General features: G+C 50.4%; 2 protein-coding genes across 3 annotated transcripts in view; one reads left to right on the forward strand and one right to left on the reverse strand.

The window, feature by feature from the left end:
- Positions 1-15,741, reverse strand: part of LOC137847094 (antigen WC1.1-like) — a 433,117-nt gene that overhangs the window by 126,665 nt on the left and 290,711 nt on the right. The window lies entirely within an intron of this gene.
- Positions 5,425-6,433, forward strand: LOC137847331 (olfactory receptor 14C36-like). Its single transcript, XM_068665617.1, has 2 exons — positions 5,425-6,073; positions 6,114-6,433. The coding sequence occupies exons 1-2, from the start codon at positions 5,425-5,427 to the stop codon at positions 6,431-6,433; spliced, it is 969 nt and encodes a 322-aa protein (XP_068521718.1).

The raw sequence follows: 15,741 nt of genomic DNA on the forward strand, positions 1-15,741 counted from the left end.
ATTAACTCTATCCCAATTGAAACCAGGACACCCAGGAAGCAGACTCCCACCAGCAGGACCCTTTCCTGCCCTGCTGGGGGGACCCCTTCCACCCACAGCTTCTCCCCGCAGTACACCAGTCAGCACCCTGTAGGCTGAGTGCTGAGCCTGGTAAGCGGCAGAGGCCCTGGCACACAGCCCCTGGGGCACAGCAGGGACCCTGCTCTGCACCACAGCCCTGGGCACCACCACTGCACAGCCTGCAGCCAGCCCTGTGAGAAGGAACCCTCATTTTCTGTCCCTCTGACAGCTTATGTAGGTAATCATTGATCCAGGGAACATCCCTGTCCTCCACAGTAGAGAAGCCAGCACAGCCCCTGTGACATGTCCTATCAGCCATGGGAAGTGGCAGCTATAGAAGAACCCTCTAGGGTTCTGCATCTGCCTGCTCTCTCACAGACACTTACCATGTTAGAGCTCCATGTTAGAGCTGTGAAGATTTCTCCCTTTGGGAGCTCTCAGCATCCCCCCTCCACACTGCCTTTAACATCTCCCTCCCTTCTCTCAGCCACCCTTGTCCCCTGCAGACAGTGCCCCCAGCCCTACTGTGCTGTGCAGAGGAGCTGCTCCTGGGCAGAGCTGTCTCTCTGCAGTGCTGCGTGCTTGCCAGCAGCTCCCATTGGGCCCTGGAGCCCGGCCTAGCTCATCAGCACAGGGAGATCTTGACACGAGGGAACTCCAAGGGAACTGATTTTGAATCAGGCTGAAGCAATCCCTGATGTTCCCTCTCTCAGCTGGGGAGAGACATTCCCCATGTGGAATGACACAGCAGTGTCATTTCTCCTACTGGGAGAAGATTCATCAAAGAATTGCCTTGTCTTCTTCCACTTTTAGGCAGGATAGACCAATTGAGATTCCCTGATATTCAGCAAAGACAGATCCCAAGTTGAGCCTATGAAGTGGACAACTGCCGTACCATGACACAGGTTAGGGATAGTAGAGCTTTATATAATAGAATCTGAATGGATAGCAACAAATTCAATCAAATGGAAGAGAATAGTTCAGTTGGAAGGGACCTTCAAAAGTCATCCTGTTCAGCTGCCAGACCTCCGGAGGGCTAACCAAAAGTTAGAGACTATGTATGAGGGCAATGTCCAACTGCATGTTGAACGCTGACAGGCCTGGGGCATCAACCAGGTTTCTGGGAAGCCTCCTCCAGTAGTTGACCACCCTCACAGTACCGAAATCTTTCCCAGTGTTCAGTCTGACCATCCCCTATGTGCCATTCCCACACATCCTGTCAGTTACCAGGGAGAAAATAAGATCGTCACCTCCCTCTCCACTTCTGCTTCTCTGGAAGTTGTCAGGAGCAATGAGGTCACCCTCAGCCTTCTTTTCTTCAGATTAGACAACCCAAGTGTCCTCAGGCTGTCCTCACAGGACATGCCTTCCAGCCCACCTTTGCTGTCCTCCTCTGGATACTATCAAATTTACATCTTTCTTCTATTGTGGAGCCCAGAACTGTATGCATGATTCAAGGGGAGGCTGCACCAATGCTCAATATAGCAGAAGACTTACCTCTTTTGACCATGTGGGAATTCTACGCTTAATGCATCCTAAAATGCAGTTTGCCTTCTTGGCTGCCAGGGCACCCTGGTGGCTAATGTTGAGCCTGCTGTCAAGCAGCAGTCCCAGAGCCCTTTCTGCTGAGCTTCTCTCTAGCCACTTGTCTCTCAGTCTGTGCTGGACCTGTGTCCAGCATTAGTTTATCCCAGGTGCAGCACCTGGCATTGTCTAGGTGATACTAGGCAGAGGGATTGGACTGGATTATCTTTAGGGGTCCCTTCCAACCTAAACCACTCTGTGATTCACGTCATTGCTGATCACCTAATGCTCCAATCTATCTAGACCTCTCTTCAAGGCTTCTCATCCCTCCAGGAAGTCAGTAGGAGGTCTCAGTTCAGTTCATCTGAAAACTTGCTGAGGATGCATTTCATTCCTGCACTCAGATCACAGCTAAAAATGTTACGGATGGATAGTAACTCTGCAGAAACTTCCCAGGTGGGCTTTAGTTTACATTGGACAAAACAGGAGCCACCTTCAAAGCAGTCCAATGATATTCCAGGCTGTATGAGCAGCAGAAGTGATAATCTCCCTCTGCAGAGGACGCTTTCTGCCTGAGGCACACAGAATCACAGAATCACAGAATTTCTAGGTTGAAAGAGATCTCAGGATCATCGAGTCCAACCTCTGACCTAACGCTAACAGTCCACACTAAACCATATCCCTAAGCTCTACATCTAAACGTCTTTTAAAGACTTCCAGGGTGGTGACTCCACCACCTCCCTGGGCAGCCTGTTCCAGTGTCTAACAACCCTTTCGGTAAAGAAGTTCTTCCTAACATCCAACCTAAAACTCCCCTGGTGCAACTTAAGCCCATTCCCCCTCATCTTGTCACCAGGCACGTGGGAGAACAAACCAACCCCCACCTCTCTACAGCCTCCTTTAAGGTATCTGTAGAGAGCGATAAGGTCGCCCCTGAGCTTCCTCTTCTCCAGGCTGAACAAGCCCAGCTCCCTCAGCCGTTCCTTGTAGGACTTGTTCTCCAGGCCCCTCACCAGCTTTGTCGCCCTTCTTTGGACCCGCTCAAGCACCTCGCTGTCCTTCTTGTAGCTAGAGGCCCAAAACTGAACACAGTACTCGAGGTGCGGCCTCACCAGAGCCGAGTACAGGGGGACGATCACCTCCCTAGCCCTGCTGGTCACACTGTTTCTTATGCAAGCCAGGATGCGGTTGGCCTTCTTGGCCACCTGAGCACACTGCTGGCTCATATTCAGCCGACTATCAACCATCACTCCCAGGTCCTTCTCTGCCTGGCAGCTCTCCAACCACTCATCTCCCAGCCTGTAGAGCTGCTTGGGGTTACTGCATCCCAGGTGGAGTACCCGGCACTTGGCCTTGTTAAACTTCATGCAGTTGACCTCAGCCCATCAGTGCAGCCTATCCAGATCCTCCTGTAGAGACTTCCTACCCTCAAGCAGATCGACACACGCACCTAGCTTGGTGTCATCTGCAAACTTACTGAGGGTGCACTCAATGCACTCGTCCAGATCATTGATGAAGATGTTGAAGAGGACCGGCCCCAGCACCGAGCCCTGGGGAACGCCACTAGTGACTGGCCTCCAACTGGACTTGACTCCATTTACCACGACTCTTTGGGCCCGGCTATCCAGCCAGTTTCTAACCCAACGAAGCGTGCGCCAGTCCAAGTCAAGAGCAGCCAGTTTCTTGAGGAGAATGCTGTGGGAGATGGTGTCAAAAGCCTTGCTGAAGTCAAGGTAGACCACATCCACAGCCTTTCCCTCATCCACCCAGCGCGTCACTTTGTCATAGAAGGAGATCAAGTTCGTCAAGCAGGATCTGCCTTTCATAAACCCACGCTGACTGGGCCTGATCGCCTGCTTGTCCTGCAAGTGTTGCGTGATGACTCTCAAGAGGATCTGCTCCATGAGCTTCCCTGGCACTGAGGTCAAACTGACAGGCCTGTAGTTTCCCGGGTCTGCCCTCCGGCCCTTCTTGTAGATGGGTGTCACATTTGCTAGCCGCCAGTCAGCTGGGACCTCCCCCGATAGCCAGGACTGTTGATAAATGATGGTAAGCGGCTTGGCCAGCTCCTCTGCCAGTTCTCTCAGTACCCTTGGGTGGATCCCATCCGGCCCCATCGATTTGTGCACATCCAAGTGCCGTAGCAGGTCACCAACCAGTTCTTCATGGATGGTGAGGGCCACATCCTGCTCCCCATCCCCTTCCACCAGCTCGGGGTATTGGGTATCCAGAGAACAACCGGTATTGCCGCTAAAGACTGAGGCAAAGAAGGCATTAAGCACCTCCGCCTTTTCCTCATCTCTTGTAAGGAACTTTCCCCCCGCATCCAGTAAAGGATGGAGATTCTCCTTAGTCCTCCGTTTTGTGTTGATGTATTTATAAAAACAGTTGCAGCTCACAGATGTTGTGGCACAAGCAGTGATCCACTTCAAGAAGCACCAGGCCTCTGTGTAGGATCTGGGGTCTGGTTTTTGAAAAGCTATGGTGTTATGCTATTGGATACCCCATAAAATTTGTCTGTGTCATAAACAGGGATGATAGGAGGAAACTGCTAGCAGCTGTAGACATTGCTTCAGAGCAATGTCTGACTACCTGCCAAAGCTGTCAGAGGGACAGGGCATGAGGGTTCCTCCTTCAGGTTTCAGCTGCTGGCTGCACAGGCAGGGTGCAGGCAGGGGTGTCTAGGGCTGTGGTGCAGAGCAGGTCCCTGCTGTGCCCCAGGGGCTGTGTGCTGGGGCAGGGCCTCTGCCACCTGCCAGGCTCAGCACTCAGCCTGCCCGGGGAACTGCCCAGGACACTGTGGAGAGAAGCTGTGGGTGGAAGGAGCTCCCACAGCAGGGAAGGGCAGGGCAGCATCCTGCTGGTGCTCAGAAGCTGCCTGGGCAGGCTGGTTACAGCTCCACAACATCCCCAGGGAATCTTTCAGGGAGATTCTTGAAAGGGAAAATAAATGCCTGCACTAGAAGTAGGGAAGACGTTCTCCTGGGTCTCTACTTTCAATTTCCTGCACTGGAGGGCTCTTAGGACAGGTCAGAGCTGCTGTACATCTGCTGAACATGAAGAGATGTCCCTGGACAGTTCTCTGGGACAGGAGGTGTGTGCAGAACAAAGCTGAGCACACATCAGGTGGGATAGGGTCTGTGAGCAATGGCAGGGAGGAGATGTGGGGACAGGGAAGGAGCTGCCAGCAGGGACAGCTCCAGGCAGCAGAGACCTCGACAGGGAGGGAGAGGGAGCTGCTGCCCAAAATGCCAAGGGAAGGGGGATTCAGGCAGTCCCTGCCAGGCCTGCAGTGCAGGCACCTTCTCTGCATCAACCCCCTGCTCTCCTCTGACACCCAGCACAGCCTCTGCCTTGAGGGGCTTTAGGGCATGAGCCACCTCCTCCTCAACTGGACCTCCAGAACAGGAGAGAAGCCTGTGTCCTGCAGTGTGATTAACAATGTTGAGGCTAAGAATGCCTTCCCTGCAGTGTCACTTCCATAGGTGGCATGCAAGCTTGGTAAGGTGAAGGCTTCCCTGCATGCCCCCCTTCCTTTCTCTGTGGCAGTGGATTGGAGCATTTTAGTATTCTTTCTTATTTCTCCACCTGTGTGTGGTCCTCCTACTCTCTTTGTCTTTGGTACAGGGGGGTGTAATCTTCTCTTCTGACAAGGACTACTGGGTGCTGCCCTCAGGGTTTCTTCCTGGGAACAAGATGCCCAAGCTTCATTTTAAACTGTCAGACATGGTGTCATTGGGTTGACAGAGCTGGAGAATAAGCAGACTCATACAGCTCAGGGAAGGGTGAATTCTCTGAGAAAAGGCATGGATTTTGAACTTTGAGAGAAGTCTGTCTAACATGTCTCTGTCTTTTCCTCCATGGACAGGCAACCATGCCCTGAGGCAGCAAATGTCCAACAGCAGCTTCCCAACAGAGTTCCTCCTCTTGCAATTTGCAGACACACGTGAGCTGCAGCTCCTGCACTTCGGGCTCTTCTTGGGCATCTACCTGGCTGCGCTCCTGGGCAACGGCCTCATCCTCACTGCCATAGCCTGCGACCACCGCCTCCACACCCCCATGTACTTCTTCCTCTTCAACCTCGCTCTCCTCGACCTGGGATCCATCTCCACCACTGTTCCCAAATCCATGGCCAATTCCCTGTGGGACACCACGACCATTTCCTATGCAGGTTGTGCTGCTCAGTTTTTTTTCTTTGTTGTCTTTGTTGCAGCAGAGTTTTCTATTCTCACCATCATGGCCTATGACCGCTACATTGCCATCTGCAAACCCCTGCACTACAGGACAATAATGGACAGCAGAACTTGTGTCAACATGATAGCAGCTGTCTGGGGCTGTACTTTTGCCTATGCTGTGCTGCACACTGCCAATACCTTTTCCCTTCCCCTCTGCCAAGGCAATGCCCTGGACCAGTTCTTCTGTGAAATTCCCCAGATCCTCAAGCTCTCTTGTTCACATGCCTACCTCAGAGAAGTTGGGCTTCTTGTGGGTAGTGCCTGTTTTTTTTTTGGGGTGTTTTGTTTTCCTAGTGGTGTCCTATGTGCAGATCTTCAGGGTTGTGCTGAAGATGCCCTCAGAGCATTGTCGGCACAAAGCCTTTTCCACATGCCTCCCTCACCTGGTTGTGGTCTCCCTGTTTCTTAGTACTGCCACATTTGCCTACCTGAAGACCCCGTCCATCTCTTCCTCATCCCTCAACCTTTTGCTGGCAGTTCTGTACTCGGTGTTGCCTCCAGCAGTGAACCCCCTCATCTACAGCATGAGGAACCAGGAGCTCCAGGATGCAGTTAGGAAACTGATTTCATGGATATTTTTCAATACTCATAAAGATTCCTTCACTTTCCCATAATGAATTCCAGTACAACCCCTTCCAGGCTTGTGTTTTGGTTGTTCTCATTATTTTTAATATTCCTTTTTGGTGGTGGTGGTGGTGGTGGTGTTTTTCTTTTTCTTCTTGTTCTTGTTTGGATTCTCTTCCCCTCCCCCCCCCCCACTATGAACCTCTTCTGTCCCATATGGAGGCTGTATAAGTGTGTGTCTAGCACTGTGAAGACTCAGTGAAGGCTCCCACATAAGATCTCCATAATAAAACAGAATCACCAGAGTGTACTGACTGAAGGCTAGGACTTCCTTCTCAAACCAATGTCAAGAATAGGCCCAAAGAATTGCTCCCCACAAGGATCTGTTCCTGTTCCAGTTCAGGAAGGAGTGGCTCATTGTCACATATGCTACCTGTCAGAGGGCTAGATTTAAACTCTCCCATGGACCTCTGCTGACAGCAGAGGCAGCAAATTATTGTATTACATAGCCAGGGCTGTTCCCACATGTGACCCACAGGTGATGTCCTTCAGGAGGGGAATCTGGAGCTGCCTGCAGAGCCCAGGGTACCTCCACGGACAGCAGAGCCTGGGGTGGGCAGTGACTGCAGCCCCTCTGAAAGTGAGAGATCTCCCACCATGGGCTCAGCCACAGGGAAAAAACTAAAGCCAAGTATTCACAGGGACTCTGCAGTCTCAGAAGAGAGTGGCAGCCAGCGGGCAGAGGGAAGGGAAATTTAGGAGTGATTCATTTCTCCCTTCGTCAAGTACCTCTGTCTGGTACAGAACCACAGCTCGTTTGTTCTGCACAGCAGCAGCAACAGCTTGGGGAAAACATGTGGGAAGCATGGAGACAGCCATTCCCCACTGCCCAAGGGGAGCTGATCTTTGAAATTTGACCAGCTCCATCCTTCTGTTGGCATCAGTGTCTATGCTGGCGGAACAGTAACCAAGATGGTGGATCAGCACTGGGTCATGGGCCCTGAGATTTTCAATACCTAGCTGTAGAAAACACTGACTAACCTGATCTACCTGTGAAGCTATCACTGATCAGAAAAGATGATGGTAGTGGACACCTCATGAGGTCCCTTCTGACACAGGGGACAAGAGGCTGGACTGTGGAATTAGTGTGCATGAGCATCCCGTGTTTTGAGGCCTTTCTGGTGTTTGTAATCTCTGCTCCTCAAGGTTACCTGGTGAGTGAGGTAATTCCCAAAATGAGGATCTGACCCATGGGAACCTAGAGTAAAATGGGTGCAAGAAAACTACAGAAAAGTTCTCAGAAATATTGCAGGAAGTCTGAAGTCAGGAAGTCTGTGAGTTTTTAATCATGAAATCATAGAATCATAGAACCATAGAATATCCCGAGTTGGAAGGGACCCATAAGGATCATCAAGTCCAGCTCCTGATCCTAATCAACCTTGCTTTCTACCTACATGTATATGCTCACTACTTCATCATCTTGTTTATATGGGTGTTATGAAAGTGACAGAAACTTTCCTAAGGTTAGGACAGACAACATCCTCTACTCTCCCTTCATCTACAGCCTCTACCACCTGATGACAGTGGAAGGCTGCATTCAGTGCATTTTCCTCTCTGTAAATTTCTGCTGACTGCTCCCAATCACATTCTTGTCCATCCCTTGTCGGGAAGTAGTTCCAGGACTATGGACTCCATCACTTTCTCTGTGACATAGATTCTCCTTCTTGTCTTCCTTTAAGATCAGAATAAGATTTGCTTTCTTTTAGGCCTTAGGACACTCATTCGAGGTGCATAATCTTCCAAAATCATAGAATCATGGAGTGCTTTGAGTTGGAAGGGACCTCAGAGATAACCCAGTTCCATGAGCAGGGACACCTCCCTCTAGATCAGGTAGCAGCCCCATCCAACCTGGCCTTGAACACTTCCAGGGATGGGACATCCACCACTTCTCTGGGCAACCTGTTCCAGTGCCTCCCTACCCTCAGAGTAAAGAAATCCTTTCTTATTTCTAATTTAAACCTCCCCTCCTTCAAGTGAAAACTATTACACTTTTTTCTCTCACTGCACAACCTGGTAAAGAGTCTCCCCATGTTTCTTATAAGTCCCCTTATTGGAAGGCTCAAAGAAGCTGTCCCCCAGAGTCTTGGAAGGCTCAAAGAAGGTGTCCCCCAGAGTCTTCTCTTCTCTAGGCTAAACAAGCCTGACCCTCTCAGCTTGTCTTCATGGCAGAGGTGTTCCAGCCCTCTGATCATTTCTGGGGCTGTTCTCTGGACTCACACCAGAAGTCCTGTCCTAGGTCTAACGCATCTGTTGTGCTTGAGCCACAGAACTGGATGCAGTACTCCGGATGGGGTCTCTTGAGAGCAGAGTAGAGGGAGAGAATCACCCCCTCAACCTGCTGGTCACATTGCTTTTGATGCATCCCAGGATTTGGTTGGCTTTCTGGGCTGTGAGCGCACACTGATGGCTCATGTCAAGCTTTTTATCCACCAGTACTCTCAAATCCTTCTCTGCAGGGCTGCTCTCAATCTGCTCATTGTCCACTCAGTACTGATGTTTGGGATTGCCCTGAGCCAGGAGCTGGACCTTGCACTTGGCCTTGTTGAACTTCATGACATTTGCACAGGCCCACCTCTCAAGCCTGTTAAGTTCCCCCTGGATGGCATCCCTTCCCTCCAGTGTGTCAATGGCATCACACAGCTTGGTGTTGTCAACAGACTTGCTAAATTTCCATTTCTGGGGAAGCTGGCTCTACAAATGACCAAGGCAGGAAGGGCTGTTTCTTGCTGTCTTGGGACCAGCTGCTAACCTGTTGGAAAGGGATGTGCCAAGCGGGAGAGTACTGCAAGGCCTCCTGAAGGTACATCCTTGGGTGACTTCCTCTACTCAGCCAAACCCCCAGGGGATGGAGTGCTGCTTGCAGAAGGAGCACTCCAGGCCTGTGCCCAAGGGGCTTTCTCTGGCTCCTGGGCAGGTGTCACAAATTAGACTTTACACAACTTGAATGCAGTGGAAAATTATGATTTATTTTATATTTTGGGGGTAAACAGCAAGGTTAGATAGTAAGGTTTTTAAGTGCACTGAATCAACATTTAATCATCAACCAATGTAACAGAATGATTCCGACAGAATCTGCTGGTGCGGTCAGGCCCAGCTGCTCCTGTGGCTTGGTGCCAGTGTTGCTGGGGGCTGTGCTGAGACTGCAGGCATGGACAGGCAGTGGGCACGGCAGTGGCACAGATGGCCTCCACTGCAGCACTTCCCTCCTAAGAAGGGATCTCCTCCGGGCACTGCCTGAAGGCTGAGGCCTTCCTGCACAGTTGCTGTCAAGAACAAGCCCAAGAAAGAGACTCCAAAGAAGCTCCATGCTTTGTTGCTTTCCACAAGAGCTTGGTGTGGTGAGAGCAGAGTCCCAGCATGGACTTTTAGGGATCTGGGGCTGGTTCACATGTTCCCTGTTAGTTGCTTGTGGCCATTCACCTGATGAATATTTCTATTTCCTAGACACTCAGGCTCCACAGAACATGATGGTGCTGATGGTACATGAGTTTTTTTTTTCATTTTTTTTTAATGTTTATTTATTTATTTATTTTCCTGGAGGGAGCCAGGAGCTTCCAGGAGAGCCCAGGTGATCTGCACGGACAATATGAGCCTGGGAGACAACTGCAGAGCATGAGCCTGTCCAAGGTGGACTGACTAGGGCTCAATTGTTCAATCTGGTGTGAGCAGGCAGAGGAGAGCTCTGCAGCCCCAGGACATACAGCAGCCCCACCAAAGGAGTCTGGCAAGTGATTTGTTGCAGCCCTGGGGCAATGGCAGTGACCCCCTGAGCTGGGTCTGCCTCCCAGACTGCCCAGCATGACCTTGCATAATGCCCCCATACTCTGGGCACTACAGGCCCCTTGCTCTGCAGAGCAGCACCCCCAGCTGTGGCTGGAGCTGGGGCTGGAGCTGGGAGGGCACTTCCCCTGAGTGTCTTCTAGGCCAGCTTCAGGCACATGGCTTCTGAATAATAATGTGATCTTCACTCTGCACAAGGAGCTGAGAGAGCACCAACAGACAGGGGGCTGGAACATTGCCTGCAAGGTCCCTCCTGCCCTAGCACCACATAGGATTGGCATGGAACTGGATCCTGTGCGTCAGAGAGGCTGGGAGTCCAGCAGCAATGCCATGGGCTTGAAGGATCACAACCAGCTCACTTCAGCTTGGGCAGATTCTCGTCCAGGAACAGGCTGTTTTGTACATGTGGCATTACGAGGGCAGTGGTACCTCAGAAGCTCTAAGTTCAGTAGGAAGTGAATGGCTGTTAAACAGCCTCAGAGTTGACTTCTTTCTGAAGCAGCTGACAGGTCATCCCTTGACTCCTGGATGGGATCTGTGCCTTTAGGCTCACATCTGCTGGTCTCCATGATAGGCCAGCAGATGCACCTGCTTTACAAATAGTCTGTGAGATCCTCTCTTCCTAAGTACCTGATAGGCTCCATCGAGGAAGAGGTCTTGAAGAGGTGTTGTCGTGTCAGAGGTTTCAGCTTTTGCCTAATTCATCCTTCAGAGCTGCTTTCAGTTTTTGACACAGAGGGGGTCACTGCCTCCGAGATGTCTGGAGATCACAAAGCCTTCATGAGGGAAGGGAAAAAGTTACCCTGGGTCCATAGGAACCATTCTGGAACCAAAATATGTAGGAAGGAAGTGCACTTTTGTGGTGTTGCAGAGCTGTTGGGCACATTGTGCAGGGTGCTCTGACAGCCTTTGTTTCCTTCTCCATGCTGGCTTAAGAGCTGTTTCTTTCTCAGGAAAAGAGTGGCCAACAGAGGTGAGACAGATACTCTGAGTTCATGAAAGCCATCAGAAAGCTGCCACTAAGAAGATGACTGATATGAGGATGGCAGGGGGAACCTGGCCAGGAGAGATGTAAGATTTGGGGGAGGAAAGAGGAGCTTGGATAACAGAAGTTAACGACTTTGAAGAGGTAAGACTATTCAGGTAATGTTGATCCCACCATAAAGCTGACTTAAAGCAGTCATGTGAGGCCATTACCCTTTCTGTAATCTGTTATATTAATATCCAAATCTCAGTGCCACTCTACACCCTTACAGGAATCCACTGCTCTAATTTTTCCAAAATTAGCCAAAATTAGTCCATAACCCCTTTCCATTACCTTTCCTCTCTTGCTCACCCTCATCCCTGCCCTTAATAATAGCATTGAAATGCTCTATTTATCCCTAGTCTTCTTGTAGACATAAACAAAACCCTCAAGCAAAGAGCTTGCCCATACCCTAACCACAGACCTGACACCACAAGCAGAACACCAAACCCTCCCACAAAACATCAGCTTAATCTCTCACACAGAAAGGCTTACCACAGTCCCTAATGCCATTCATGAACAACTATCATCCAAAGCCTGTCTTCCTGTGCATTAACCTTCTCACCTTTAACACTTTTCCTAACCCTTAACTTTAGGTTCCTGTTCTCTTGGGGCAAGTCAGGAACCGTGAGATTGCTGTGCAGTCACACGGCATAAATAAATGTGAGGGGCCATGGATTTGATCAGCTTGTAGGCCACAAGGAGGAGATGGGTGAGAATGCTCTGATGAGCTCAGCTCTGCCTCAGGATCTCCCAAACCAGCAGGAGGAATTGGCCTGTGAAAGGGACTGTGAGGTCAGTTCTGTCTCTGCAGTTGATAGGGCAGCAGCAGGAACGTGTCACAGAAAAGGACTGTGAGGTCACTTCTGTTTGAAGTAGCTGACAGGTCACACTTATACCCTGGGTCTGTAGTTTTCAGCTGATAACTACCAGTGGTCCTGGTAGGCCAGCAGAAGGCACCTGGTTGGCATGCTGACTGTGGGATCCCCTCTGCCTACATACCCAGGAAGACCCAGACAGAAAGAAGGCCTGAATGTGGGTTGTCCTGTCCCTTCTGCTCGAGTCCATGACCAGACAGCAGGAGGCACAAGACTTGTGTGTGTCTACACAAGAAGCTGCAAGGCCAGCAACAGGACCATGGTTTGGAAGATGCTGGTGAGATGACTTCTTTCTGGTTAGCTGACAGGCCGCAAGAAGGCCAATGGGTTGCGATGCCTACTTTAGGAGGGGTTTCCACTCAGATGGAACTTTCTTTGGTAGTAGGAAAGAACAGGAGAGAAAAACCTGCCAGAAAATGCACATTGGAAGGTTAACACTGGCCATGAAGAAGAAGAAATGTGTTGAAGAATGGCTCAAAGAGCAAGGGCACGGGTCCCTAGAGCAATTTTACAATCAAGGCAATGAAAATACAGAGTTTATAGCCATGGAGTAGTCTGAATGAGAAGCATTCTTGTGAAACATGCAAGGAGCAGTCTGTCCTTGAGAGAGAGATAAACAGCTGGATCTGAGTCCCGGGAAGATAAGGAAGTAGTTTATACGCTGTAACTGCAAGTAGGACGAACAGTGTTTTTTGCAGCACTTCTAAGCTTAGCCAATAGGATATTGACCAGTAGGAATAATTATTGCTGTGTGTATAAACATACGGATATCTGCGCAATGAAGTTGAAGCTTGTATTACCATTCATATTAAGTTGATCACTTGCTTCCCTGCGCTGAATTCAGAGGGTCCCACACCTGCAGAAATGTCCCTCAAAGAGCTGTGCTGTGGTGCTAGAGGTCACCCAAAGAGTGTCTTTGACTAGACCATGGCTTTGTGTTTGAAGGAACAGCTGGTGAGGGTTGATGAGACATCGGTGAAACCACAGAAATGCCAGGATGAGAGCAAGGTGGTGAACAGCGATGGGTGTCTGCAGCCTTCCAGGAAATAGGGCAAAGTGTGGGGCAGCATAGGAAAGTCTAGAGAGGACAAAGAGGTGGGTGCTGTCAAGAACAGAAGGCCCCAGCAGCCCTGACTTTTTTGTCACCTTGGATAGAGCTTCTGAGAAGATGAAATATAGTCATTGCAAGGGTGTTTATTGCTTTCTTGAGACCCTGTGCAGAGGCTGGAAGGTATAATACCATTTTTCTTCTTGTGGCATCACAAAGCCCACGACATCCCACAGACTCCCAGCAAGAGCCCAGAGCCAGACATGGGAGTGCAGAACATTCCCTTCCAGTGGCTGGAGTCAGGACCTGGCACTTTTACTGCAGCACAACAAACCCAGACTTTTCTCAGCACAGTACTTTACCTATCTGTAATCATGGCATCCAATTATCTGCCTTAACAAGTCCCTGAGGAGAATCTCTTGGTAACAGCCCTCAGTGGGGACCATTAATACTCCAAGTCACTTCAACCTTTCCTTCTGACTTTACTTTCTTAAGCAATTTCATCATTCTCCTCTCAGTACCTGACATTCACAGACTGAGCACCAAAATCTACCATGGAACTCATTACAATGCAGAAACTCCTAAGGAAACATATGTTTTCCATAGTTTTATTCAAGTCTTCAAGACTTGGAGAACTAATTGGAGAGCTTTCATAGTGTAGTTAAGAAGGAAGATTTCAAAAAGCACCTAATAAATGTCTCCTCTCATTTTAAAGGGTGAATTTTATTGCATTTCAGTTTTGAGCATCTTTCTTCAATTGATATTAATCCAGGGCTTCTCCAATGGAGACATCCATAGGGAGGAAAAGCAGACTCTTGAGGTCTGACAGTGCATGGACAACCTTGCTCCTCACCACTTCAACCCTGACATTTCTCTCACTGGCCACCTGGAGCTTGCATCACTTTTCCTTACACCACACTTCTGCACTGGTCTGCAGCTGGATGTTACAGCCCCTTTGCACAAGCTCCCACGGGCTTTCCTTAGAGACCTGGCTGCGCACAGAAGGGGTTTTCGTTATTTTAAAACAAACAAGAAAACGTGAAACAATTTTCCAAACAGCAAATCAAGCTCCTCATCTTGTATGTCTCCACTCAGATTTACCTCACTGGTTTATCCTCACAAAAGCATGACTGTAAATTAAGTATTTTATGTTGATTGACAAGAAATTATAGGTATTAAGATTACTATTATTCCATATGATCTTAGTTCATTAATAAATAATGAGAAGCTTGCTACGGAAACAATTAGGCAGACTGCTAATCAATGGGCAAGCTTGAACACAATGAAGCTCAAAGCAACAACTGGGTCAGTGAGAGTGGTCTGAATGATCAAAGAGTAAGGGGGGGGCAAAGCAGGAGAACCATGGGAAGTGCATAGATCCAGACAGGCAGCTAGAAAGGGGACATTCAATATGGATTGTTTATTCAAGATGGGTGGAAGTACCTGGAAGATGAAGGAGTACACCATGATGGAGAAAGCAATGAAATGCAAGTGCTTGTGACCATCCGTATTTCTTCTCCTGTGATGAATATAGATCCTGAAAATTCACCTGAAGAAGGGTGTAGATCACTGGTGAAGGAAGTGTCTTTTTGTGCCATCACCAAGTGATGCAGATTACAAAATACTTCCACACGCCATGGTAATATGTCCCACCCAGTTTTTGTCATCCTGTGGGGCAGGGGAGAGGGAGCTGTCAGCCAAGGGACACATTTGGGTGACAAGGAGGGGACCCAGCAGAGACAAGGAGTCAAGGCAGTGGGGTGGGGGAGGCCAGGAGAAGCAGCCCAAGGGGTGCTGCTGCTTGTGAGGACATGTTTGTGGCAGCAGCCTGAGTGGGCAGCAGCTGTCTGGAGACGAGGGGAGGCCAGGGAGCACATGCCAAGAGCCCTCCTGCCAGCAGAGACAAGGCTGGGGCTGAGGCCAAGGGGAGAGGCAGGCCCAGGGCAGGGGGCTGCAAGGGCCATGCTGAGTTCCCTGCCCCTGCAGCAGCCGCACTGGCCCTCAGCAGATGTGCTGGCTGGCATGCACGGGGAGGTCCTGGTGTGCATCAGAGAGCAGCAAAGAAGGCGCTGGAGAGGTCTGGGGTGAGGCAGGTGGCAGAGCCCCATTAAGGGGATGGTTGGGGTTCCCCTCTGCTGCAGCCACCACAGGGAGCATGGCAAGAGGAGGGCATGCAGGGCTTGTGGCCACAGTGCAGAGCCTGGTCCTGGATGCTCCATGACTGCCTTGCAGGTTCTGGCAGGCTGCAGTGAGGGGACGAATGCCCTGGGCCCCCTTCCTGCTCTGCCTAGGCCAGCAAGGGCCCAGAATGGCCTCCTCTCCCCTGCCCCTGCAGCTCTGGACTCCTTTTGCGCAGCCCTGGCTCTGCAGCACCAAGCCCTGCTGGGAGCCCTCCCCTAAAAGCTTCCACTGCTCCCTGATGCTGCTGTTGCCCTCTACCGGGCACTGCCCAGCCCAGCCCAGCCCCTGCCCAGCAGCCCAGTAGCCCAGTCTGGGCTGGCCCCAGGGCAGTGCCCACCACAGGCTGCTGCAGGGCTCTGGGCATGGCCACCACAGCTGCAGCCTCTT

The sequence above is a fragment of the Anas acuta genome, chromosome W (assembly GCF_963932015.1).
Source record: "Anas acuta chromosome W, bAnaAcu1.1, whole genome shotgun sequence".
In the NCBI taxonomy this organism is placed as follows: domain Eukaryota; kingdom Metazoa; phylum Chordata; class Aves; order Anseriformes; family Anatidae; genus Anas; species Anas acuta.